The sequence below is a fragment of the Acipenser ruthenus genome, chromosome 22 (assembly GCF_902713425.1).
Source record: "Acipenser ruthenus chromosome 22, fAciRut3.2 maternal haplotype, whole genome shotgun sequence".
Classification (NCBI taxonomy): Eukaryota; Metazoa; Chordata; class Actinopteri; order Acipenseriformes; family Acipenseridae; genus Acipenser; species Acipenser ruthenus.
In genome coordinates, this window is record NC_081210.1 from 4,588,110 (window position 1) to 4,614,994 (window position 26,885).

The window sequence follows — 26,885 nt, forward strand, 5'->3', positions numbered from 1 at the left end:
GAACAGCACGGTGCTGCATTTCATTTAATTGTCCTTCTCAACCACGGGGACTGGAGCAGCCACTCACGTGCACCTCTATCTGAAGCGAGTGACATAAAATATACAAAAGGCAACAACAGCTTTAGGCAGTTATTTCTCAGTAAGCGATTCAGGACCTTGGACAATTCTCAATTTAATTTTACTGCAGGCATACTCGGCTACCTAGTAAATGCAAATAGCAGTACTGTGGGATATGCTAATTTTGGCTTCTGAAAAGTGAAAAGGTAATTTTAGCCAATTGTAGCTAGGAGTGTCAAATCCCCGATTCCCCCTCCTTTCCGGGCGGAGCCTTGGCAGGTAGATAGAGGGAGAGCGGAGATCGCAGGCTGAATACTTCGGCACAGCAATAGCAAACATAGGCCTTTTTATAAACTTCGGAAAACCCATAGAAACAGATCTACACTGAGATCGAACCTAGTCTGCAACAGCACCAACCCCGACAGGATGGCGTCCGAAGGGGGTAAGTCTGCAGTTTACCCCGGTCCCTGGTTCACATCACGCAGGGCGTCCTACTGGAATAACCGGGGGGGAAGTATTTTTTTTACCGGAAGTTGAATTTCACACACAACTTTTTTAGCTTCGGAATTTCTTTTCAAACTAAACCTTGATTTTATAAATTATTTCGATAATATTTCGAATGTAGTGTTAAGACTGTGTTCATGGGTTTGTCACAAAAATAGCTGGATAGCATTTTTTGTGGGGGTAGTTGATACGCCTGGACAGTTACCAAACCAAGTATTGTTATTTGTTGATGAAAATAAATATTGTATTTTTTATTAAGTTGTCCATCTCGTATTATTATTATTATTATTATTATTATTATTATTATTATTATTATTATTATTATTACTTTATTTTTTAAGACAATGCGACAGTGCTATATTTGTTTGTCATTAGCCAGAAAACATTTTTAAAAAATTGAATCTAAGTCATTTGAGGGAGTATTGACCATTTGTTGTTATTATTACGAGTTGTTATTATTACGAGAAGGTGCTCATTGGTAGAATTAGATTAACTACAGCGGACTGTTTTAATTTTATGTGATCAGTTAAATTGTATGTGATGTTTACATTTATTATTTTGTACTGAGAAACTGACACTTACCGTCCACGTTAAGCCGGAGATACAAGATGTGCGTTATTGTGTTTGAATGAGAGGGAAAGGGGAAAGGGAGGGGGGGTGTCGTGTGTCAACAGCACCTTATTTTCCAGTGACTGCTTTGTAATAGAATATACGTTTTGTTTTGTTTTATTACACCAATAACACTCTGAAAAAAAAAACACTTTATCTAAAAGCACCACAACCTTCAGAAATACCCCCCATGTGTATGTATAAAATCTTAAAAGTTCACTTATGTTCCTAATCCACACAAAGAGGTAGTTATTAAAGTGCTGGGAAAAAAAAAGTACCACACATAGTGCAGACTTGGATATGTGCAGAGAAAGACAGTAAAAAAAAAAAAAGTCATTTCTAAGGCTGCTTAACTTCAATACTGGGTTTTTATTAGCTTTAGGCATATACGCGATAGTCCTTTAACACACACTGCTGTCATTCAGCCTGTTTGTACCCAGTTTGTGAATTCCTTAGATTTTCCTGGAGTGGCCACTTAGTCAGTGGCCTATTGGCGAAGTTAATCCAGGTAATGAGGATTTTATATGAAAAGGTGTTTAATGAAAAGCTCCCACACAAATGAACCAAATTGTATCCTCTGTCTGTTGCATGTTGGACAGTACTGATGGCGTCTGTCTGCCTTCCCCTTATATCTCTTCTCCTTGTAGCAGTGTTCCACTCAAACCCTGCCAGCAGTCCGGCCAGTATGCCCAGTAACCCCCTGTTGAACCAGCTGCCCAGTTACCAGTCTCTGCTATACCGCAGGAAGCAGTCAACAAGGGGCAGTGGGCGGGATCAAAGAGCGAGCACCTCTCGACCGCGAATTGGATCATCCTCCAGCGGCAGGTGGGCGGGGATCAGCGCAGAGACAAGGTCCCCAGACCCCACCCCACAACGGCCGGCCCGAGAACTGCCTGTAAACATGAAGGAGAAGCGCCTCTTAGCCAGGTGAGTGGAATGTGTGAACCCTGATATAATAATACAACAAGCCAAACTGCAACGCTGAGCTTTATTCATAAGGGGAAGCAAATTACATTTAAAAGAGGAGACCGTTTATCATTTGTTTAATTCTCAGGTGTAATTGAAGCCTGATTGAGCTGTGGTAAAGAAATGTATTGTGGGTCAGGTTACACAGGGCCCATTCTGTGAGCTCACTGTTATTGCATTGCCAGCCTGATAAGAAGCTAGAGAGTATACACAGTTTGCCTGACCTTAAAGGTACAGCTTCCACAGATATTAAATACAAATGGCAAACAATAACTATGAACAATGCTTCACCACAAGTCAAGCCGAGTATTGTGCTTCGTGAATGAGCTGTCCTATACAGCAGAGCTATATTTGTATATCGGCACTGTAACTTGATACTGTACTATACACTGCCCAGATTGAGATCACCATTCAGAAAGAACAATGCAGTCCAGAGACACCTTATGACACTATGGAAAGACTAGCTAAAATAACCCTTTAGTGTTGTAAACTGTATATTTATTTCACAGGAAATACTAACAAGGTGTATCTGTGTTGTTTCCATTGTCGATGTTCTTGTTTTCTCTGAATCCCTGATATCCCGGTAATGCCACTCTAAATAAATTGCATAGGTACACAACTATAATGAATTGCATAATTACACAACTCCATCCTGATCTCAAAATTGATAGACAGATCACCAACCCATCTACCCAAATGCCCGTGAGCAACAGCGTTACTGTGTGCAAAGTATAGTGTTGGATTGAGAATTAGGTTGCCAAAAATAGAATGTCTCCCCCCCCCCCCCCCCCCCCCCTTGATGGGCTGAGTTTTCTGTCTATTTCCCTCTGAAATCTCTTCCTGATCCTCAGAGAGCAGCAACTAATGCAGAACAAAGACCTGAGCAGCTGGGAGCGATTTCACCTGAGGAGACTACGATCCTGGAGGCGATTCAAAGACGAGAGCCATGAGGTGCTGTTAACACTGCAGCTTTGGAGGAAAGACATCCACACTATAGAGGGTGAGAGTGTGTGTGTGAGAGAGAGAGAGAGAGAGAGAGAGAGAGAGAGAGAGAGAGAGAGAGAGAGAGAGAGAGAGAGAGAGAGAGAGAGAGAGAGCGCGAGCAGGATAAAGAAAGAGACGGGAGAGTAAAGCCCCTTTCACACTGGCACTTCTACCCAGGGTTCTGGCTACCCAGGTCACAATCCAGTGTAATGTGAAACCACGTACCTGGGTCCCAGCGACCCACCTCAGGATGTGGGTTGACACGCTTTGACCCGGGTTGAGCGAGACAAAATGCATGATGGCTGGTGAAATAACTAACAGCCACGCCTGCATGAAGGTTTCACTTCCGCAAGAAATGTTTTTGTTTATTCTGTTTAGCCATATTTTTGTTCCTTGAGACACACCGTGAGCCAGATTGCAGCAGGGATGAAGAAACATTTGCTCGAATCAACATTTGGGCCGACGGTTCAATCCAGAGACGCTTGGATGGAAGCATCTGTAAAAAGCTGCTTCCGGGGCATTGATATGCGTATTGCTTACTTGCATCTGTCACCCAGGTCAACCCTGCTTTATTAAAAGCAGTGTGAAATCACATAGCTGACCCGTATGACACAGATTCCGACCCAGGTGGAGCATGCCAGTGTGAAAGGGACTTAAGAGAACCACGAGAGGTGCTGTCTGCCCTGACGCTGTAGAGTGGAGAATCCACAGCAGGGATGGCCAAAGTTGGCCCTTCCACTTTTGGTCTTTGTTCCAATCCTTTTCTAAATTGTTTAATTAAACCAATTAAACCAACATCCTGACACTAAAATAGTTAATGATCTCATTTTACCTGTTAAAGCTGTAGTGGAATGGCCTTTCAGGGCCGTGATTGGACAGTGTTCAAGAATTATGAACTTGTTTGGCATAGTAAGGTCTTTGCTCTGCATTTGGTCCATCAGCCTTTACCCTGTATTTTGAGCTTCAAAGCTGACAACCTTTCCCTCGTTTTTTCAGGTAAATTTGGTACCGGAATACTGTCGTACTTCTCGTTCTTGAGATTCCTGGTCCTTTTGAACTTCGTGATGTTTGTCCTGATATTCGGCTTCATCACACTGCCAGTTGTCATCTCCTCATACGGATTTGGAAACGGTACCTCCAGCTACACAGATGGTAAGACTTTAAAGAGGACAGTAACAAAAGGTTTTGGGCCTTTGTCCAGGGCTGTTAGTTAGAACAACATAGTTACACTGTGTCTGTGTCTGTGTCCTCCAGTGAGTGATTGCACAACGTACCCTAGCAGCTCACGCCAAGGCCTAGTGCTCTTTCATCAATACATCATAGACCTGCTCTCTGGAACGGTATGTACGGGGCTTAAAATGGGACGAGATTTTGAATTGTCTAGGATAGGTTCAGAGTTAAAAAACATTGACCCTTTTATACTGATTGCAAGATTGTGCCTGCAGAAACTGTTTTTTGTAAGTTAATAAACTCAGACTTTTGTTTTTAAGTTCACCTGAAACTTGGTTGATGCCATCAGAATATAAATTGACTATTACTGTTCTTAATAATAATAATAATAATAATAATAATAATACAGCACCTTCTTTTATGGGCTCTGATAATCTGGAGAGCACCATTAAAGCAGGATAAAAGCACAGGTTATTTACAAATATTGAAAACAGTGCACTTGATACATTTCTACATGTATATTGTAAACCCTATGCCATCCTTCATTATGATCACTAAGTTTATTAAAATTCTTCCCTCTGTGTTTTTAGGGTTTTCTGGAGGAAACATACCTGTTCTATGGCTACTATAGAGTCAGTACTGTGCATTTCACTAAGTTCATGTACAACGTGCCTCTGGCCTACCTGCTAGTGACCATCGGCTACCTCTTACTCAGTCTTCTCTGGATTGTTAAAAGGTAATTCTGCCATTTTACTATGGAAGTTTGAGCTTAGGGAGAGGAAGGCACTGTGGCCTGATTGTATGAGTTGAGGGACTGAGCGGCAAGGAGCCAGGTTATTTATGTATTTATTTATTTACCCCTAGGTCCGTGGAGGGATTCAAACAGAATCTGGTCCAGGATCAAGATCGCTTCCAGAGCTTCTGCAACAAGATCTTTGCCGGTTGGGATTTCTGCATCACAGATGAGAATGCTGCTCGGCTGAAACAAAGCAGTCTGCAGTACGAGCTGAAGGTGAGAGCTGCCTGAGTGGCACTGGTGTATACAAGTAGGACGGCTAAGAGAATATCTAAGTGGCACATTTAGCTATTTCTTGAAAGTCACACACCTCGGTAAGGACCATCTTTAGCATATGTTTTTAATGGAATTACAGTAGTGGTGCTGAGCTAATGAAGGTTATATCTTACTGAAACAGTCCGATGGTTTTAATGGATCTGTTCTGGAATTAATTTCAGCGGAACGCCGTTGTGGTTTATGGTACTTACATGATTTTAAAAGGGAACGGGGAGCTTTGGAGGTACACTTATGATCTGTTCATGGTTTTTAATGAAACCTTATCAACCAGCACTGTGTCCCTCCTCTCTGCAGACAGATCTGGAGGAGGAGAGGATCAAGCAGAAGATTGCAGAGCGGACTCTCGCGGAGAAGGGCCGTATCTACCTGCTCAGACTGGTCCTCAATCTCTTCGTACTGGGAGTGCTGGCAGGCTGCTTCTATGCCATCTACAGAGCCACCATCTACTCTCAGGAGCAGGCTACACTGGTGCATACAGCAGACAACCACACAGTGATCATCTTTCCCTAGCAGCAGATAATATTTCATGTTTTATTATTTTGTTTTACACTTTTCTTTTTCTTGTTTCGAATAGGAATCAAGAAATATCATCTCTTACTGGGGAAACATGTTAAGTTAATTTACTGAATTTTCTGCTGTCACAGAAATAAATCTCTTTATATGGAGCCACAGTGACACCCATTGGCCAGGCATGTTCACTACATATTACTCCAACAGAGCTGAAAAAATTTTAATGTGTACTAATGTTGTTTATATATACGTTCAAGTGATGAATGGCTAGCGCTTTACCTTACTCTACCAATTATAGGTTTCCAATTTGTTTTGCTCTGCACAGATAAAACCTAAAAACTTCATCCTGGATCTGCTTGTGGAGTACCTGCCCTCCATTGTCATCACTTTAGCCAACTTCGTCACCCCCCTGATCTTCGACATGATCATCCAGTTTGAGGATTACACCCCTGCCTTCGAGATCCGCTTCACACTCATGAGGTAAGCTGTCCAGCTCCTCACCAAGCTCGTCACTATGTGTTGACTTGCATCATGCTTGTTGAATGTTGGAATTGTGGCTTCTCTTTGCAAGGTTGTCATGGTGTAGGATTTCTAAAGCAGTGACCACGTGTCTGTGTGTTTTCCCCTTCCAGATGTGTGTTTGTCAGGCTGGCCAGTATCGGGGTGCTGCTCTTCTCTCTCTGGTCTCAGATCACTGCCTGTGTGGAGCCCTGCCCTTGCGGGTACAACCACAAGCTCTACCCGGTGAGTGAAGGGGTGTTGTGGGTATGAAGGGGAGACAGGAGTGTTCTTTGAGCCCCATCACGTTGACAGTGAATTTCTCACACAAACCATCTTGTTTGATTTGGGTTGCAGTGCTGGGAGTCCCGAGTTGGCCAGGAGATGTACAAACTGATGATATTCGATTTTATCATCATTGCAGCTGTTACAATACTTGTAGAGTTTCCAAGGAAGTAAGTACATATGCCTGCTTTTTGTTTTATAAACAGAAAGTGGGATAAAATATATAATAATATATATAATTACACACTAAGCAATGCATTTATTGTCTCTGAGCTGCTTTTGCTTTCCACTGGCTGCGGACTTCTGATATTCCATTTCTTCATTCCAAAATGTGATGTGACCTTTCAAAGAGGTAATGGAAGTCTGGGCAGTCAGAAAGCAGTTGACTGCCAACAGTAGGGAAAATTATTAAATGTCAATACAGGAGCAACAGAACCAATACATGGTAAAGTGTATGCTAAGATCTGGAGTTATTCTACAGACCTGTTGTTGAGCTGGGAGTCTCTTTCTCTTTCTGTCTCAGACTCATCGTGATGCACTGCCCGTGTGCACTGACAATGTGGTGGGGTCAGCAGGAGTTTGCCATCCCGAAGAACGTTCTGGAGATTGTGTACGGCCAGACAATCTGCTGGATCGGAGCCTTCTACTGCCCCCTGCTGCCTGCCATTAGCACCATCAAGTACTTCATCATCTTCTACATCAAGAAGGTGCCCATCGGCTTTAACTGTACATTGCATACTTTAGGGACTAAACGCTTTCCGTTTTGTATGTATTTAGTGAAGGAAAGCCTCTGTGACTCTAACACACATGCCCTGTGTCTCCCAGGTCTCTCTGATGCAGAACTGCCGCCCGTCAACTCGTCCTTTCCGGGCCTCCAGCTCCAACTTCTTTTTCCTGGCTGTGCTGCTGATCGGCCTGGCAATGGCCTGCGTGCCAGTGGGAGTGAGCATTGCACAGTGAGTCCCTCTGAGAGTATGAGGGAGAGAGAAAACAAACAAACTGTATTTAGAGTCGTGGAGGGGGATTCTATCTTGGACTCCTGTTTTAATAAATATGGCAGACAGTCATTGACCACAATCACAGTGTCTCTCTCTCTCGCTTTCTTTGTTTCACAGGATCAACTCCTCCAAGGCCTGTGGCCCCTTTGTGAACTACACCACCTCGTGGGAGGTGGTGCCTAACACCATAGACCAGCTTCCCCCCAGCCTGCGCTCCTTCTTCCATGGGGTTGGCTCCGAGGCCTTTGCTGTGCCCTTCTTCGTGGTCGTCTGGTGAGCCTCCCTCTAACACAGCGGTTTAGCCCTTTATTAGAAACCTCCCCACTGATTCAGTAGAGTTTAAATCTCAATGACTGAATAGTGTTGACATTTTCAAAAGCGAGGTCAAGGTGAATACGGTTGTTGTATATGTCCAATAATAACTGTTCACAATAAGATAAATAAATCATAACCACAAGCAGTAAGTACAGCATTTGCAAGAATGTTTCAGTTTCTAGAACCTGATTGTATTGACAGCTCTATTTTGCGTTTCCTGTCCTAATGCCTGTTGTTGCTGCAGCATGGTCCTGTTTTACTTCATCGCCCTGGCCGGAGCGCACAAGCGCGTTGTGAACCAGCTGAGAGATCAGCTCATCATGGTGAGCACTGCACGCCACCTGCACTCACTGCCACACTTTATATTTCCTATGACTTTAATGGCTTGTCAATGCAAGTACAGATAACAGTGCTCCCCCTTTATAAGGCATTTCCTTTATACTGCAGAACAGATTACATGGCAGTACGGGCATGGCTCACATTTGCCCCATAATGCCATTACCCTAGCGCTAGTATTCTTGTTATAAGGCGGAACACAAATATCACGGTCTTATAACTATGGCTCCCAACTACAGTGTTAGAAAGGGGGAGCACTGTATTTTGTTTAAAAAACAGTATGTTGGTGTTTAAACTTCAGTATTTTTTGCAATGTGATCACGTTAGCAAGCAGCTTAGTATTGAAACCTATCCAGACCCTTTTGACTGTGGAACGCTTTTTAAAATTATTTCTGACTAGCTGGATGTCTTCCTATGGTTCTAGACTTCCGAAAGGAACTGTATATTGACACAGTGATCCCTATTGTTGTTACTTTTGACTTGCCAAACCTGGCCTTTTTTTCCCTGTGTGTTGTTTCAGGAGGGGCGAGACAAGCGTTTCCTTATCCAGAAGCTGTACCAGGCTCAGAAGGAATCCTGGATGTCTCCACAACACAGATCAGGTTCAGGAATCAGCCAGCCATTGGGGTCAGGCCAGCTGTCAGGGGTGTTCCTGGAGCAGCACACAGGGGCCAATATGACGCACGCCTGACACAGAGACACAGATTGGCACGAATGTGGCTCTAGCACACAGCGATAGAAGGGAACACATTGGAGTTTTTGTGCTGACTCTTTATTCACTTATGATCTACAGTTTCTCTTAAAGGTTTCTTGGGTCACTCTACCTATCTGTCCTGGATCTCCATGGCTACAAGCTTTAAAATATCTTGCTACAAGCCAGCTTTTTTTAAATGGGGAAAAATGCACAAGGACAGTTGTGCCATCTGACACTATGTGGTCACCTGGCCACTTTTTATAGGAACACTAGTTTAGGTCATTCTTCCACAGCTGCTCAGAATATAGATTTATTTGTTTTTCAGAATTAAACTGCCTTCTCTTTTTTAACACTTGATTGAGGTGAAACACATTTCACAGAAAGCCATTCTTGCTATCGCAAAGCTAGATTAGTACTAGGATGCTGTAAATCTGCAAAGCTTTTTTGGCGAAGTTGAAACCAAATGTTTATTTCTATCTTTGTCTAATCTATTCTGACGTGGGCCCAGCAACCCAGTGACCCTCTTCTCTTGCTCCTTCAAAGATGCTTTTTTATTATGTGTATTTACTTACTGACTCAAAACATAATATTGCGGGTTCCCGAGTGGCTCACCTGGTAAAAGCACAGCTGTGTGGTGTGCAGGGTGAGCATTCCTGGCTGTACGGACTTGCCGGTCTTCACTGGGGAATCTGGAGGGAGCGTCGCATTGGCTCTGGCGCTCCCGTGGGTTAGGGAGGCAAAACCATCAGGGACTGCTTCTCCTCATCGCGTTACAGCGAACCCTGCTGGCCAGGTGCTCCGTGAGATCAAGGGCAGACACCTGCAGGGCTGGCCTTTGATCTCCAGAGGTCGGTAGCTTGCTGACATCTGCTCTTGAGTTCCTGGGCATAGAAGAGGAAGCTGGATTATAAATGGGATTGGAGGACAGCCACTGAACCTTCAGATCTCCTGAGCTGTGTGGGTAATTGCTGTGGTGAGGAGAAAATTATTGAACATTCCAAATTGCAGAGAAAATCGGGGCTTCCTTATCCAGAAGCTGTACCAGGCTCAGAAGGAAGACTTGTACTCACACTGTCATTTATGATTTATCTGATGGCCATAAAGCCAAAGTTGTTTTACTGCACTGTCAGAAAGAACTTTATGAAGAACGTCTATAGGTTTGCATCGCCCATCGCCAAACAGCAGTTTTTACAATATTAAGTTTTGTTTTATATATATATATATATATATATATATATAAACAAAACTTAATATTGTAAAAACTGCTGTTTTTTTGTTCCGCTGCGTGTGGATGATAACCACCTTTCTACTGTATGTCACCTCTGAGAATGGAATATATAACTGGGTGTAGGTGGTGATGGGGGGGAAATGCACATGGTCTTTATTAACTACTTTTTAATTATTTGTCTTTTTAATTTTTTTTTTTTTTTTGTATTATTATTTTAACAAAACACTAAACTGTCCAGAATGTAGAAAGATATAACTGATGTTCTTTAATGTTTGGGACATTGTTTGTTATAACAAATGTTTGGGAAATAAATTGTTGTTGTTGTTTTTTTAAACACTTTTGATGTGTGTTGTTTGGAATGGTTTCACAGAGCTTTGATCAGCCTAGCTTTTCTGAATGTTAAGTCAAATTGGTGCCAGAACCTGTAGTAATGCATTTGTTGTATGTTTTAACTCCAAAAATACAATGAATCAAGCTTTCTATTGATTGAATATGTGTCTTATGTGTAAGTTTACACTGCAGTGTTATGGAAGGTTTGACCTGAACTTGCTTAACAAGCCTGACTAGCTCTCCCTTTGTGATGTAAGGGGGAGGGACTCTGGAACAGGGTAAAGAATCAGCTTTTTAACAGTGACATTAGCTTTTAAAGAAGCTTTCTGACACCTGCTGCTGTTACTTTAAATACTTGACTGCTGCAATGCTGCATCTTCTTGCTGATAGAACCAAACCTGACACCTGGTCTTAAAATCAGCCTGAGGGATACTACAATCGATGTGCAATGCAATCCTAGTGAGGCTCTGTCTTACAGTGAACTGCACCTTGGTCGTCGCAGTCTGGGTGTGCTTCCTGACTAATTGCTGCCTGCCGAGGCTCAACGGTGGTCTGCTCTCCCTGCTTCTCTCCAAGTTCAATCACAGCTTTGCTCTCACCCCCTTTAAGAAAAAAACTCATTGAAATGCTCTAAAAATAATAGTGCAAGTTACAATCATCTGCTACCAGGTGGAGCGCCATTAAAATCAATTATAAACTATATCCAAATGTAAGCTCTCTTTGTATATGGTGCATGGCAAGGGTTTTAATACACCACACAGCTGAAGCAGGCATTTTTTATCACCCCCTGCCATAGCTGTAAATACAAATTCAGAGCCAGTGGTATCAGTCAATAAGTTATGCACTAAAGAATATCCTATCCAAGTTCCATAACAATTTGATAGTTCCATAGCTATTTCATAGATATAGGTACAAATGTAAATGTGGCATGTGTAAGGGATGTCTGCATAATAAGGTTCCTATTCATAAACTGCCCATCATATCCAATTGAATAATTGACACATAGTATAAGTCAGTTAAGATGTATACACCACAGTGTGTGACTTGAGTAAACAGGTCCATGTTGTCATGAAGCAATACCTTTAGCACCAGCATGTCTTTCAGGAAAGTAAACTAATCATGTATTTTGATAAATGTTGGAACATGCTTAGGGAGCAGGGCGTGGCTAATGTTATGGGCTCAAGCACTGCACCAGACTACAGCTCCTATTAGGCAATGCAATACAAAGGACCTGGGGGTGGTTGCAATAAAAATGTAAACCCAACTTACTTCCTTCAGTCTGAAGATTTTAACTAGTCCTATGCTTTATTGCCAATCCCTGGACTTTAAGATCCATAATGTAAAGTGTCATCTAGTTACACTTGTTTAAAAACAGACTGTTAAATTTGTACAATACTGCTGAAATAAATAAAATAAAATAAAAATGTAAATATTAATGTCAAGCATGGATTCTTTACTCATGAAAACGGTCCTACAGTTGAAACACAAAGCTGTAACCCATTCTTAATTTATTTTTTACACATGCATCATAAACACTAGCCACTGTCACGGTGAACTAATAATAATAATAATAATAATAATAATAATAATAATAATAAACATTTGGATTTCATCTGATGAAATCTGCTGTTTAGTTTAAGGGTTAATGGCTTTTTCTCACTTGCAATGGCAGGTGTCTTCGCAGACAGGCAGCACCTACTCCAGCTCTGTAGATGTCGCTGTATCACACAGAGTACTATCTTTCTGCCCCCTAAAGGTACTCTTTCGGTCCGGAACCGTCAGCAGCGGCCTTGCATATAGTGATTGACCGAAGAAAACAGCTCAGGGATTGCGGGTGGATACACAGGCAGCACCGAACCCAGATTCTGCACGGCTACATACAAACCGGTAGAGATGGGGGTGCCCTGGGTGTTTTTGGTGGCAGTTAGCGCTCAGTTAGCCTTTATGAAAGCCGAGGATATCGTGGTTGGATGCGGGGGGTTCGTGAAGTCGGACCTGGAGATTAATTATTCCCTAATCGAGGTGAGTGTACCCGCAGCGGGCCAACAAGAGCGAGTCATCGCAAGCTGACTGCCAATTTTTGGCCCTGATTGTGCAATTGTGCATACCAAAATCAAGCAGCACAGTTTAACAACTCATTTCTAATAGTAATAGCGCAGCTGTTAATGCGGACGGTGTGATACAATGCGTGCGTTCACGGAGATCATTCTGCGCAGATTATGTTCAGAATCTGACCAAGTTAGCCAATGATCTTCTAAGAATGATCGCCGTGAACGCACCCATTGGCTAATTTGTTCAGAATCTGCGCAGAATGATCTCAGTGAACGCATCCCTGTCGTCTCTGTTTCAATCTACGATCACGAATGATTTGCGCAAGTGCAAGAAAACAATCGTGTGATGTGGTTATCAGTGTCATTCCCGTCAGCGTTTCCTCGTTTCAGCATGATCATCTTTGCATGATTTCAGACAGAGAATTGCGCAGCCGTCAATACTGAAAAGTGACACCAGTGTCAGCCGTGTGTCTGTCAACCTGTCCTGTGTCTCTCAGGTGTCAAATCATGCAAATCGAGCTATTGTCACCAAATGTTATTTGATTCCAAATGAAAATATAAATATATAAATCACACGAACAACATGTGAAATCATTATATATTTAATGGTATGAATAATGTAATTGGGTTGCTCCTAGATGTATTTTTTTATTTTTATTTTTTTTACAAAAGCCAGGTGATCATCCCTTCACTGCAGCCTAAAGCAATAGCATTACATTGGGGCAGAGTACTGGCTAAATCTAAGACAGTCAACGGATGTTGGTTGTTTAATTGACAGTGCCAATTCTATTATATCTATGTCACTTTAGAAACTGCTGTAACGCAATTGGTATTGACGGTTTAGACCTGTCTAAACTGGGAAGTAGCAGGAGTCTCCTGTTCCTATGTGTCACGTGATATAAGCAATAAACTTACTTTTACAAAGTAGTCTCTCTTCACGAATTGACTCGTTTTCAGAATCTATAAATAGGCAAAGTTTGACAGCATTTCCAGAAGTACCCAATTGCAATGGGATAAGGATCTTATGATTTCTTATGTGACATGCACGTTTATTAAAACCTGCTTGTGACTCTATCTGGAAGAATACAAGCGTGCCGTGTATGATGCTGCTAGCCTAAAGTTTTGTCAGTGTTGTTTTTTTTAAAATTATTATACTGAGATATGGCACGACACTCCTGTTCTCTCAGCTACCTCTTAACTGCATGCAATTTATTGCCGTACATTCAGCTTCATTGTTTGTTCTGTCTTTATTTCAGATAAAGCTGTACACTAAGCAGGGATCACTGAAGTACCAGACAGACTGTGCCCCCATTAACGGATACTTCATGATACCCCTATATGACAAGGTGAGCAGGAGGGCAGCGCACTTTCTTAATAAGACTGGAGTGGGAGGGATGGGTTCGAGGAACACTGGCAACCTGGCTCTGTACTGTACTGCGATTTCTGCTGTGGCTGGCATTCCTGTTCTATTTCCACTCTCAAACAGTAATTCTCTCGCTTTCATTTTCAGGGCGATTTTGTTTTGACGATTGAGCCTCCACTTGGATGGAGTTTTGGTAAGTAATGCACTGAGATTTGTTTGTTCTGCAAGATGATAAATAACTTTCACCCTGATTCTCATATATCATAGGCAGTTAGTCAATGCCCTTGTGCCCCTCCTAACCCAAATGTGTGTGTGTGTGTGTGTCTCTCTCTCTCTCTCACTGCAGAGCCTACCAGTGTTGATCTCCATGTGGATGGTGTGACTGATATCTGCACCAAAGGAGAGGACATCAACTTTGTCTTCACTGGCTTCTCTGTCTCTGGGACTGTAAGTTGTAACATGGTGCCAAATACATTTGAACCATTATATAAAAAATGTTAGCAGTGATTATTTAGAATTGAAAATATGAGCGAATATTACCTTCATGCCCTTCAGTGTCATTCAAGCTTTTGAAGGTCTAGTTAGTTCCAATCAATGGAATCAATCTGGCATCACACATAGTAACTTATCAAACAATGGGATTGCATGTTCTGTCCAGTACAGCTGGATATCAGTTGAGGGAGAACCCCACAGGAAGTACGGTCAGCACTGCTTTATCGGGACGCCTTGGGAGAAGTAAAAATATCCTGAATAAGTTTCTGTCCCAATTAAACGACCTTAGCCACACTTTTTTGTTTCTAAAGAAAAAGAATGAAATCACATGACATTATGATTAAATGTTAAATACATCATTTAAAATAAGTCTGTTTTTTTATTCCTAAACAAAATTAATTGCTGTTTTGGAATAAAATAAATAAATAAAATCACATCTTATCACAAGGTGAGGCACCTGCGATGTTGATACGCCAACTTTCTTTGCAACAGCAGCTGAGAAATCACAGGAGACTGCAGCTCCTTCAAGAGTTCAACGTGGTTTATGCAAGTCACAGTGTAATCACGTACTCGCTGCACTGTGCTATGCAAACCTGTCTTGCTCTGAAAAGCGATCTCTGTTCATCATTTGAAAATACTGTATCGCAATTTAAAAAAGTGATGTCCCAATTAAACAACATAAATAGCATTGGGAAGAACCGTCTCCCAGAGTTGTATCCCATTTAAGCACAAATTCTCATTGTCAGTATCCCGATTAGGCGGCGTACTGCCACCCAGAGACAAAATCTGTATTTCCTTCTATTGGATAGAGAATGCCTTGTGAATGCTGAGTGTTGTTCCATTTTAACTCTCAGGTGCTGAGCAAGGGCCAGGAGTCTGGGCCTGGTGGGGTTCAGGTGTCCTTGAGGAAGTCTGGAGATGACGTTGACATGCAAACCATCCACACACAGCCAGGGGGCAAGTGAGTAGTCTGGCCCACAACCCAGCTAGCAGTTACTGACTGAGCAATGATGGACTTAAGTAACAACTTCATAAAAACAGGGCTTTGAAAACATACAGTAACATTACTTATCCAACAGGTACACATTCTCAAAAGTGCTGCCTGGCAACTACGATATCTTTGCATCTCACCCCACATGGACCCTGCAGCAGGTAAGAGATTGAAAACCTCTGCCCCCAAGAGCGGAAATCTAGGGAAAGTGTTGCAAAATAGAGTGGCGTGAACCATTAAAAGACTGATCAGCAGTACTTTAAAATCAATTTTCTTACCTTTTATTAGCACCAGGAAAATAATCATTGGTTCCTTTATTAACGTCCAAAGTAAAACGCATCTCTTGTGGAAAAAAATATTCCAGACGCCAAACTGTGGAAGAAAAATAACATTTAAATCTCTTGACAACTTTTAGGCTATTCCAGAACCCTTTGTGAAATTAACACAGTAACTGGGTCTTGGTCTCGATTCTGGGTGTTTAACCCTGTCCCTGGTTCTCTCCTCCAGGGTACCACCTCTGTACGTGTTTCTAACTCCAATGCCCAGGCCGCAGCGCCCCTAGTGGTGGAGGGGTATGATGTCTCAGGAGCAGTGCGCAGTGATGGGGAGCCCATGAAGGAGGTCACCTTCCTGCTCTTCTCCTCAGCCGTCAGGAAAGAGGTGAGAATATGAGAAACTGAGCCATCGCATTGCTCTTTTTCAAAACAGCATTTAGTTTTCTTGCTTGCATTCATTAATTTACATTATGCAAGTATTATAACTCAAAGGACATGATGAGTGTATAACGTTGTTGATTTCTACTATGGTGAGTATAACTGACTGACTGCTGCTCGTTCCCAGGATATCTCTGGCTGCAGCCTGGCCTCGGTGGAAGGCTATCAGTCTGAAGGAGACTCTCTGTCCTTCCTCTGCAGTGTGCTGTCCAGAGAGGATGGCACCTTCACTTTCTCATCCCTCCCCAGTGGAGAGTACACTGTGGTGAGTACAGCACTGGGCACTGCCTGTCTGTCTCATGGTTCTATTAAACTCTGTGAAACTACACTTGCTGTTTTACAACAGCCGTAAACCAGGTGTGCCTAATCAGCTAATCAGACTGTGAGCACATCTTCAATTAACTGCCGTCAGCTGCACCTGGTGACTTAAAATTAGTGTAAATAGGCCTTCATGACCGACAGTTAAAAGGTCCTTGTCATCAAAGCAAATGAAGTTCAGACTTTGGAGATGACTTTGATTTGATAAATTCAGATATTCGCACCAAGAGAAAGAATAACTGAATGCTTTCTTGGGAGAGGAGAGGAATTCATGGATTTGCAAGATATAATAGCAATTTACAGTGATTCTGATATTGTCAAGTGTTGCAGAATGATGATTATTAACAGATCTAAATTACTGTAGCTACCCTTCTACAGAGGAGAGAGAATTACCTTTGATGTTGCTCCGTCACGGATGGACTTCAGAGTAGAGCATGACAGTTTAAAGCTAGAGGTGAGTGTCAGTGGTAAATGTGTTATATTTTGAACTACATTGGTTTCTCGAGTTGACTACCATGTCATAGTAGAAGATAGAATGGCTCTATACTACATAATGTACATCAACAAATGTTGTGGATTAAAATTACAGCCCGTCTTTCGTGTGATGGGATTCTCTGTGACTGGCAGGGTTTTGAACAGCCCAGGAGGACAGGGTGTACCCGATGCCACTGTGAACCTCAACGACCAAATCAAAGGTGAGCAGGTTGCTGACCCATATATTACAGTAAATGGTAAATATGGGCATGTAAATACATTGTTGGGTTCCTTCATTACAATCCCCATAACATCAGAGAAGACCTTTAATTGAATTGTCCGGTACCCCTGCGTGTGAATGCATTTCACTCTGTGGATGTAATTTATGAGAATGTGTACAGAATCGATTAAGCTGCCTGTCGCTGCCTGTCTCTCCCTGTCCTCCAGTCCTAACAAAGGGAGACGGTTCTTTCCGCCTGGAGAACATGACCACAGGGACCTACACCATCCGAACCAACAAGGAGCGCATGTTCTTTGAGCCGATCACTGTCAAAATCGCTCCAAACACACCCCAGCTCCCTGACATCATCACTACAGGGTGAGATGTAAGAGTGGGGTTAAACTGGGGGAACCAGTGACTTGGTCTTGCTGGGTATGGGAGCTACCAGGAACAGTAATTGTACTGGTTGCCAGTTAGATTTTAAAATGTTAATCTTAGAATCTAACAAGTAAGAAAGTATAAAATATAGGAGACTAGAGAAGTTACTACAAAGGAATTTGTAGTTGCAGAGCAAAGCATAATTGCAGGGAAGCCATTGTGCAGTCATTTTTCCGTTGGGAGGTAAAGCACGTTTGAAAAGGGGAGGTCAGTATCTTGTACTCAGTCCTGTCCCCTTTATCTCCCTGCAGGTTCAATGTGTGTGGTCAGATATCGATCTTGCTCCTGCCTGAGGGGATGAAGCAGCGGAGCCGCTACAAGGTGACACTGACCCCTCAGGGCAAGGAGAAGACAAGCTCCCGTACCGTCGAGTCTGACCCCCAGGGAGCCTTCTGCTTCCAGGCCAAGCCTGGAGAGTACAGCATCCAGGTAACCAGAGAGCACACACTTCTGCTCTCTCATTCAATGTCTGCTGTTATTTGTCTCTACATATCACAATGCAGGAAATCTTTGCAGTGCAGCTCATTCTCAATCCATAGCCCCTTACAGACCGTTTCTCTAACCCTCTTTCCTTTCTGTCTCTTCAGGTGTCTTTGCCCGAGTCAGAGGTGAAGGCAGGCCTGGCCCTGCTTCCCAAGTCCCTAGCTGTGTCCCTGGTCGACAGGCCCCTGGATGATGTCCATTTCACTCAGCTCATGGCCTCTGTGTCTGGAAAGGTCTCGTGCCTGGGTGAGTCAGCCTCCGGAACTGTTTAGAACAGCCATTCTAGTTTAATATATCACTGAAACACTGTGGCTTGTAGATCAGGTATGCATGCTTACCCTAATGATCTGGGCGGATCTGTGTAATAACTGACCCTCTTTCACAGCTGTCTGCGGTGACCTCACAGTGACCTTGCAGCCGGTGAGCCGTCAGGGTGAAAAGCGCAGCGCTCAGCTCTCTGGGAAAGGGGAGTCCATCCCGTTCTCCTTCGACAGTGTCCTACCCGGCAAATACAAAGGTACGGTCTGAATTCGATGTACAAGCAAGTGTGTGTGTTTTTTATAAATATCTGCCTCAGGGTTAGTTGTTTGTGTACGTAATTGCTTATCCCAGATAAACAATTTCATAAGGGAGGGGATTAGGAAGGATTTTCTCACTTTTTACCTTTTTTTTTTTTTTTTTTCAGTGAGCATCGGACAGGAGGAGTGGTGCTGGAAACACAAGTCTGTGGAGGTGGAGGTTCTGGAGGAGGATGTGCTGGGGGTGGAGTTTAAGCAGACTGGATACATGCTGCGCTGCTCGCTGTCCCATGCCATCACACTGGTCAGTACCTGCAAACTACTTCCTGGGTATTCACCAGAAAGAAATCTATTCTGTAACTTGATAGGCAGCAACAGGAGACACCATGAAGAGGTCTTCTTGTGTGATAGGGGGTTCTGTCATAGCATCAGATGAACGATGGATCCCGAGTAGACTGTTGATTAGCAATGTGAGTGTCACTGTTGATCTTTGAGTGTAGTTGACCGTTGCTGTTTCTTTCTCTGACTGGGTCCCCCGTTGATCTGCTTCAGGAGTTCTACCAGGATGGCAGCGGTCCTGAGAATGTGGGGGTTTACAACCTGTCCAAGGGAGTCAATCGCTTCTGCCTGTCCAAGCCAGGTACTGCTGCAGTTACCCCTGCTTACTAGTGTACTGTTGCAGAGGTATTTATATCTGTGCTGACATCACTAACATGTCCCCTCTCTGCTTCCTCTCAGGTGTGTACAAGGTCACTCCACGCTCATGTCATCAGTTTGAGCAGGACTTCTACACTTATGACACGTAAGAATCCTTCTGCTTCCAGTCATGTCACCAAGGTAGCGGGGAAGATTTTAGTAATAACCAGGAATTTTCATGTGAGCATGTGTAAGTACAGGCTTTAAAGCAACTTTAAAGTATCAAATCACAAACCTAAGAAGTTGCTGTAAGGATTCACCGTAAAAGAAAACATGTTTTACATTTTAAGAAACTAAAGCATTACCATTACAAATTGTAATTGCACTTTCCTCTACTATTCTTTGACTGTGTGTGTTTCCTCAGGTCTGCTCCGAGTATCCTGACTCTGACTGCCATTCGGCACCATGTGACTGGGGTCATCACCACGGATACATTAATGGACATCACTGTTACCATCAAGTGAGTGGCAAGTGGAGCTGGAATCCATACACAGTGTGTGTGCTGTCTCCTGCCCTCTATCACAGTGGTTCACAAACTGGGCAGCCCTGTGCGTGTGTTTCTAGCGATTCCCTTTCTGTTTCTTTCAGGTCCTCCATTGAGAGTGAGCCAGCCCTAGTGCTCGGTCCTCTCAAGTCCCTCCAGGAGCAGCGTCAGGAGCAGCAGCTGCAGGAGATTGAGCTACGCAGGCAGGAGCGGGAGCGAAGAGGGGAGGGGGAAAGCAAGGAGAGCCCCCCTGTCCAGGAGAGAGCCGAGGATCTGCACGGCCCCTTCAGCTATGAGTTCTCCTACTGGGCTAGGTACTGAGGCTGCCACTGAACTGTGCACCTGTGTTTTAATTCATTCAAATGAACAATTACTTTATATCCTTTTTCTTGTGTTTGTTTCTCAGGGCTGGTGAGAAGATCACTGTAACCCCTTCATCCAAAGAGCTGCTGTTTTACCCTCCTGAGGTGGAGGCCACCATCACTGGAGGTAAAGTTAGTAATTTCCACCATGCCCCAATTGTGTTGTCCCTTAGATTTGAGGAGTTGTATTTTATTGGGTTGGCTCCTGTATTGCATTGTATTCAATAGATTGTGCTTATTCCCTGTGCATGTGATGCCCTTTCAGAGAACTGCCCAGGCCAGTTGGTGGAGGTGGAGGGGAAAGCTGGTCTCTTCCTGGAGGGTCAGATCCACCCAGAGCTAGAAGCAGTGGAAATCACCATCTCTGAGAAGGGGGCTACCACGCCACTAATTACTGTCGCTACCAACGAGGGGGGAGCCTACAGGTAACAGGTTTTAAAGCTGCAGTGCACCACCACGCTGTTCAGATTATACGAATAGAGAGCTCCTTGGTAGTTTCAGATGTTTTCAAACCTTAGTGCTCCTGCAAGCAGTGCTCTTGAGATGCAAAATAAAATATAAACAAACAGCATATGCAGGATATTTCCCTGCATTTAGTTATAATGCAATTGCTGCTTTCCCTATCGGTAGTACTCCAAGCTAATGATGCATGCTGGTTTTTCCACAGTGTGGGCCCCCTTCACCGGGACCTTGAGTACACCATCACTGCCAGCAAGGAGGGCTTTGTGCTCAGCCCGGTAGAGGGCACACAGGGGGACTTCAAGGCCTTTGCACTGGCGGGTGTCACCTTTGAGGTAAAGGGCTGCACCACAAACTCCATTGGAAGAGGCATCACAACAAAGATGTAGTGTAATCCATTATCAGTTAGGATAAAGACACATTTACTAGTCGTCTGGAGTAAGTGTTTAAAGTTATAGACAATGTATTGTTTAACCCTGTAATGCCCACTTCTGTATCACATATGATACAATGCTTAGCCACCACTCTATATTATTAGTTTTTAAATCCAGCCGTAAAAGACAGACTTTTTCATATGCAGTACATTGTGTTGCCTGACAGTATTTTGTACAATAACCAGAATCTAGTTGCATAAATAAAGTTGCTTTTCTCATTTAAAAAATGCTTGGGCATTACATGGTTAAGTATGCTCACATGCAGATCTTTGTCAAGCTAGAGACTTTGCCCCTTTAGAGATTAAATGGTAAAAAAAAATGTCAAATTCGAAATATGAAATTGCATGTAGAAAAACAGCAATGCTCTATGTTCTCGGTGGTTAATGTTCGCTTTGTGTCCCCCTCCCCCAGATCAAGTCCGAGGACAACCAGCCTCTCTCGGGAGTTCTGCTGTCTCTGAGTGGAGGGCAGTTCCGCTCCAATCTGCTAACCCAGGACAGCGGAGTCCTCACCTTCAACAACCTGGTATGCAGACATGCACTGAATTCTAATCTCTAGCAAGAGAGGGACCATTGATACCAAAGTCTATACAAGATTATCCTTGACAAGGCTGCAGTGGGGAAAATGAAATGGCACTAGAGATATATTAATGTACTGTAGTGTTCAAATGTCACAGGGAGCTGAGCTGTCCACTTCGTGTGCACACAGAGCCCCGGACAGTATTACTTCAAGCCCATGATGAAGGAGTTCCGATTCGAACCTGCGTCCCAGTCGATCGAGGTGGAGGAGGGGCAGACTTTGAACATAGCTATCATCGGGTACAAGACTGCATACAGGTGAGCAGGAGATCCGAAGCAGTGGGGAGCAGGCAAGCAAAGGCATGGTCTACTTCAGGTTTCTGAGTTAGTAACACTTTTACAGTAGATGGCAAGAATCCAAGTCCATAATACAAAACAGTTTGGTCCGCTGTAACCTGCCTGGAACATATCACATCCAGTTGTTTTCAATAATGAAAGCAGAAGATATTCAGGGTTTACACTGTACTTTTATTCACTAAATCAAACATTTCACCAACCGACTGTACTAGAATGACTCCTGTCATCGTCGTTGTTCCAGAGCAGTAATCCTCAATTAATATTAATATCCTTGCTCCAACACTTTTCTGATTCTGCCTGTTCTACCCCCAGCTGTTATGGCACAGTGTCATCTCTGAGCGGTGATGCTGAGCAGGGTGTGTCTGTGGAGGCGGTGGGGCAGGGCGACTGCAGCCTGTATGCTGAAGACACGGTCACAGATGAGGAGGGCAAGTTCCGTTTGCGTGGCTTGCTGGTGAGTACACGGGACATTTGCACGCAATCTGAGATGCAATGCACGCCTCTAACTTAATAATGTGTTCTCTGTTTGTTTCTACAGCCGGGGTGCAAGTACCTGATCCAACTGCGAGCCGAGGGCAACGACCACATCGAGAGAGCGCTGCCACAGCACCGCGCCATCGAGGTCAGTGCCAAAACCACTTCTGTCCCACAGCCAAGTACCTTTTTAAAAGTCATGTAAAACATTTGGCAATGCCACCTGCTATAATAAATTCAGAACAACCCGCATTTCAAAGCCTCGTTTGACACCATCCACAGTGATTTGTCATTAGAATGTTAATAAGGGAATAATTAAAGTGACTGATGCTATTCAGCAATTAACACAGCATTTTTTACTGTGAAAAATTTAGTTCATATACAGTTTAAAAAATGTATAACTGGTGTTGTGTGTCCTATATATGAACTCATTTTTTAAGAGTCAGATGGAAAGTGTTATTCACACCCTTCTTTTGAACCAGTTAGTTGAAAACTGCCACTGTCACTTCAGATATTCTTAAGGTGCTTGACCAGCATACTGTGAGGGGTGAAGTAAACTTTGCCAATGAGTTGAAGGATATTTCTGGTATGGTCTATCATCCTTTATTTGGTTGAGTCTGTAGTCAATACAGTTTACATTCTGTATATTTGATGGGTTGTATAGTGTGCCAAAAAGATGACTTTTTGTACATTTTTGCAGGTTGGCAACAGCGATATTGAGGGTGTGAACATCATTGCGTTCCGACAGATCAACCAATTTGATCTGAGTGGCAACGTGATCACCTCTACTGATTTCCTCCCCACACTCTGGGTAAGCGGCCCCCTTTCCTGCTTTTTTAATTTATTATTATGCATGCACTTTATAGGTTTTGCCTAGCTTTGCATTCCTAGTGTCTGAGATGGGGAAAGGAAAGAGTAGTTGTGATTGCTAACTCAGAAAATAGATGTTCGAGGTCAGTGAAGATCGATGCTCTTAAATTTCTATTTACCTAAAGCACATAGGAACAATTTGCAAGACAGCAACTGAAACAGAATGCAAAAGAATGATTCCTCATGTATGTCTTGTTCTCTAAACAGGTGAAGCTTTACAAAAGTGGCAATCTGGATAACCCTGTTCAGACTGTGTCTTTGGGACAGTCTCTGTTCTTCCACTTTCCACCACTGCTACGTGATGGAGAGGTACAGTACAGTACACACCAGCACCCTGCGCTCATGCACTTTTTGTTTTTGATTATTCTGTTTTTCATGTGTCAATAACTGGGTATAGCAGAGACTCCTACACTACTGTTTAGAAGAAAATGACCCTCCAGGTTTCCACTACAACAGGTGGCTTAATATAGTTTATATTGACGCAACAATGTACCATAAATATAGCTTCATGGTTGTAAGAAACGACTTGATGTTAAGTTGTGAAGTGACTTTAAGGTTGTGCTGCGGTCTGAGGCACACTAAACTGCCTCTGTTTGACACTTCCTGTTCTCTCTCTCTCTGCTCTGCAGAACTATGTGATGATGCTGGACTCCACGCTCTCCCACTCGCAGTACGACTTCTCCCTGCCTCAGGTCTCCTTCAGCTCCTCTGGTTACCACAAGCATGTCACCCTGACCTTCAACCCCACGGTGAGTAGTCCAGCGACCTTCCCTCAGATTGACTCAAGGGGGGTTATTTTGCAAGGATAACCTTGTTTTTTTTGTTGTCCAAATGTTGATGATTTGTTTTAACGCTGTGTTTTGTGTGTTTCTCCCAGCGTAAACTGCCTGACCAGGACGTGTCTCAAGGCTCCTACATTGCACTGCCCCTCACCCTGCTGCTCCTGCTGGCTGCCTACAACCATGAGAAGGTTCTTCAGTCTCCTACAGTACCGCTTATATTAGCCATATAACCTATGACCATTCATGTAGACGTGTTACTATTGAGAATACGATATTGCCATTTCCCAAGGATGATACTGTGGCATTTTAACGTTTAGTTTGTTACCAGTGAATGGTAACCCTTTCTAAGGATGAATATTATGACATTGTAATATTTAAGATTTACTAACAGTTCCAAAGTGTGATCTTTGCATCTCTGCAGCGTGAGTAGCCAATGTTATTTCTTTGTTTCAGGTGATCCCAGTGTTGCTCCAGCTAGTGAGCCGTGCTCAGGGGGTGCGAGCCCTGGGTCAGGCAGGAGGAGGAGACAGCGCCGCCTTTGAGGACGCCAAACGCCAGTCCAAGAGAGCGAAAACCAGGCGCACATAAGAAGGTGGGGGTTTGGAGCAGAGCTCCCCCCCCCCCTCTTCAAGCCTAGACTTGGCAGAGCCTGGAGCCTCTGACTCGTCATTGCACCAAGCAGGGGGACATACCACCACAGTGACAGTGAGAATTCCTGTATTGAGATTGGGAGTGTTGGAGACTGTTTGATCAGCTTGAGGCATGTTGCACCTGCTCCTCTGATCACTCTTGACCTTACCACAGAACCTCCCAGTGCGAAGCGATCATTTTACTGTATTCTTTGTGCTCAATCCGGTTGTCCCATGTTCTAATTTTCTGTATCGACCAAAATATGGGCATTGGGTATTCCCATCCATGGCATTTTAAAGGTGCTGCAGAGTACACAGCAATGGTGGACTTGTCTACTGTGTTCTGTATTTTGGTCTATTCATTGCATTTTTTTCTTTTTTTTTTCTTTTAATTTTAGTGTTCTATATAGTCAGTTTCTAAATAGTCAGGCACTGTGGCCTAACTATCTCCTGCCAATGCATCAGAGGCTATTGAGTTAGCCCACTGCTCCATATTGTGTGTGTGCATTTGTGAGTACAGAGGTATCTGCATTTTCAGTGTGAATAATTTCACTTGAAGTCCTAGACTGAAAGCCCTTTCAAAAAGGATTCTGTGTGAGGCATTGAAATTTGTATTCTTGAGCCTTGTTGAGACTGGAGTAGTCTTGGTTTAAAAAAAAAAAAAAAAAAAGAAAAATTGGACCATTACTGGTTTTGTTGTCCTGCAGGAAAACTATTTCTAGGATCTCAGTAAAACTCAACATTACTGGATAGTCAGAACTTATTATCCACTGTGGTTCCTCAGTTTCCTCAATTTCATTTAGTTTTAAATTTGAATGATCAGATCTTTATTTGATATCTATTTTAGCCCACTTTTTCAGGAAATAAAAAATGAATTGTGGAATATTTTCTTTTAGTTCTTTCCCTTTGTTACTACAATGCAAGTGAATTAGGGACTTGCTGGTATAAAACTAATTTTTGGGGAGGGGGGTTGTTGGGGAAAGAATGTGAATAATTTTGAAATATTGAACCTAATAAAAATGACCTGGGTTTTCAGCTGATGTCGCTTGATCTTACTTTTTAGAAAATGTATTATTATTTTTTATTTTTTAAGTTTGAAACGTGATGCCTCATGAAGACAGCTCTGCTCTCTGTGTACCTCTTAAGAAAATTGGCATATTCCAAATGCGAGACCTGTTTTAGTTGAGCTACACAAGGATATAGGGATCTGTAGCAATGCAACAGAAGCAACCATGGAGGAAGCAACGCAAAACCCACCTCTATGTGGCAGTGTTGTGCTGAAAAGGAGAGCAGGAGGTGCTGACAGCTTTGCAAGACACGGGTGTAGCAGCTACAGATGTGTTGGTTGCAGCAACTACGCTCCGAAAACCCCCCCCACCCTGTGTGTGGTCTTGGGGAAGCGCTGTTTACAGGAGGCAGTGCTGACAACCTCTAATGAGCGACCTCCAAGCGCACGCAAAACATAAACATTGCAGGTCTCATCAATGCCTAGTTATGCTCCTTTATATGGGGCCAATTCCCTCTTCCAGATCAAAGATTGGCAGTTTTTTTTTTTTCCTATCCACGTAATGTTTTGTCTTTTTCACAAACATTCTCATACACACAAACTAAATAGGTGTAAAGTATTTGAATTTATTAATTCCTTTAAAAAAAACATAATGTTTCGTTTGTTGTCCTCAGGGAGGTGCCTTGTATTACAGGGATAAACAAACGGCTTTCCTTTTGTAATCCGTACCTTGCCTGTAGCTTTCTGTCGGTGCCTATTCCGTGGAGCACTGCCTGCTTTTTGCCCTGCGCCAGTGTCCCTCAGAGCTGCCACTGCAGCTGCAGACGGATCCTTCGCTATCTGTCTGAATTTGTATTTTATTATTTTTCTCTGATTGAGTCTGCTGGGATGGGTTGTACATCCACAGTTTGAGGAGGAGGAAGGTGGGGGTAGTGTTACAGTGCTGAGTGAATCCTGTAACAATAGTGTGCCAATTAGTGAATGTGAGCTCCTTCATAGCCTGCCTATAAAGAGAGAAAGGGACAGTGCTTTAAAATGTGTTCCCATCACTCACACACACACGCGCGCACACTGATGCCAGGCTCAGTGTCAATCTCAGCTCCCACTGGGTTGGACGCACACAGGCTGGCATTCATACTATTTTCAGCTATGTGTATTTTATTAGGCTGTAAGCTCTGAGACGACAGGTACTGGGCC

At 43.2% G+C, this 26,885-nt stretch overlaps 1 protein-coding gene across 1 annotated transcript; it reads left to right on the top strand.

The window, feature by feature from the left end:
- Positions 1-246: 246 nt before the first annotated feature.
- Positions 247-25,717, top strand: LOC117431541 (BOS complex subunit NOMO1-like). Its single transcript, XM_058996602.1, has 47 exons — positions 247-499; positions 1,818-2,097; positions 2,988-3,136; positions 4,117-4,272; positions 4,375-4,460; positions 4,881-5,026; positions 5,155-5,302; positions 5,657-5,830; positions 6,198-6,352; positions 6,505-6,616; positions 6,728-6,825; positions 7,179-7,362; positions 7,481-7,611; positions 7,771-7,926; positions 8,213-8,291; positions 8,825-8,992; positions 12,360-12,578; positions 13,864-13,953; positions 14,118-14,163; positions 14,317-14,417; positions 15,317-15,423; positions 15,542-15,614; positions 15,961-16,113; positions 16,294-16,431; positions 16,849-16,938; positions 17,074-17,179; positions 17,406-17,556; positions 17,868-18,045; positions 18,204-18,345; positions 18,485-18,616; positions 18,785-18,921; positions 19,170-19,257; positions 19,356-19,419; positions 19,678-19,773; positions 19,902-20,111; positions 20,204-20,286; positions 20,425-20,584; positions 20,827-20,953; positions 21,464-21,577; positions 21,761-21,888; positions 22,240-22,381; positions 22,466-22,549; positions 23,102-23,212; positions 23,479-23,580; positions 23,901-24,020; positions 24,149-24,241; positions 24,507-25,717. Exons 1-47 carry the CDS (start codon positions 484-486, stop codon positions 24,639-24,641), a joined length of 5,958 nt encoding a protein of 1,985 aa, XP_058852585.1. The 5' UTR covers positions 247-483; the 3' UTR covers positions 24,642-25,717.
- The last annotated feature ends 1,168 nt before the right edge of the window (positions 25,718-26,885 follow it).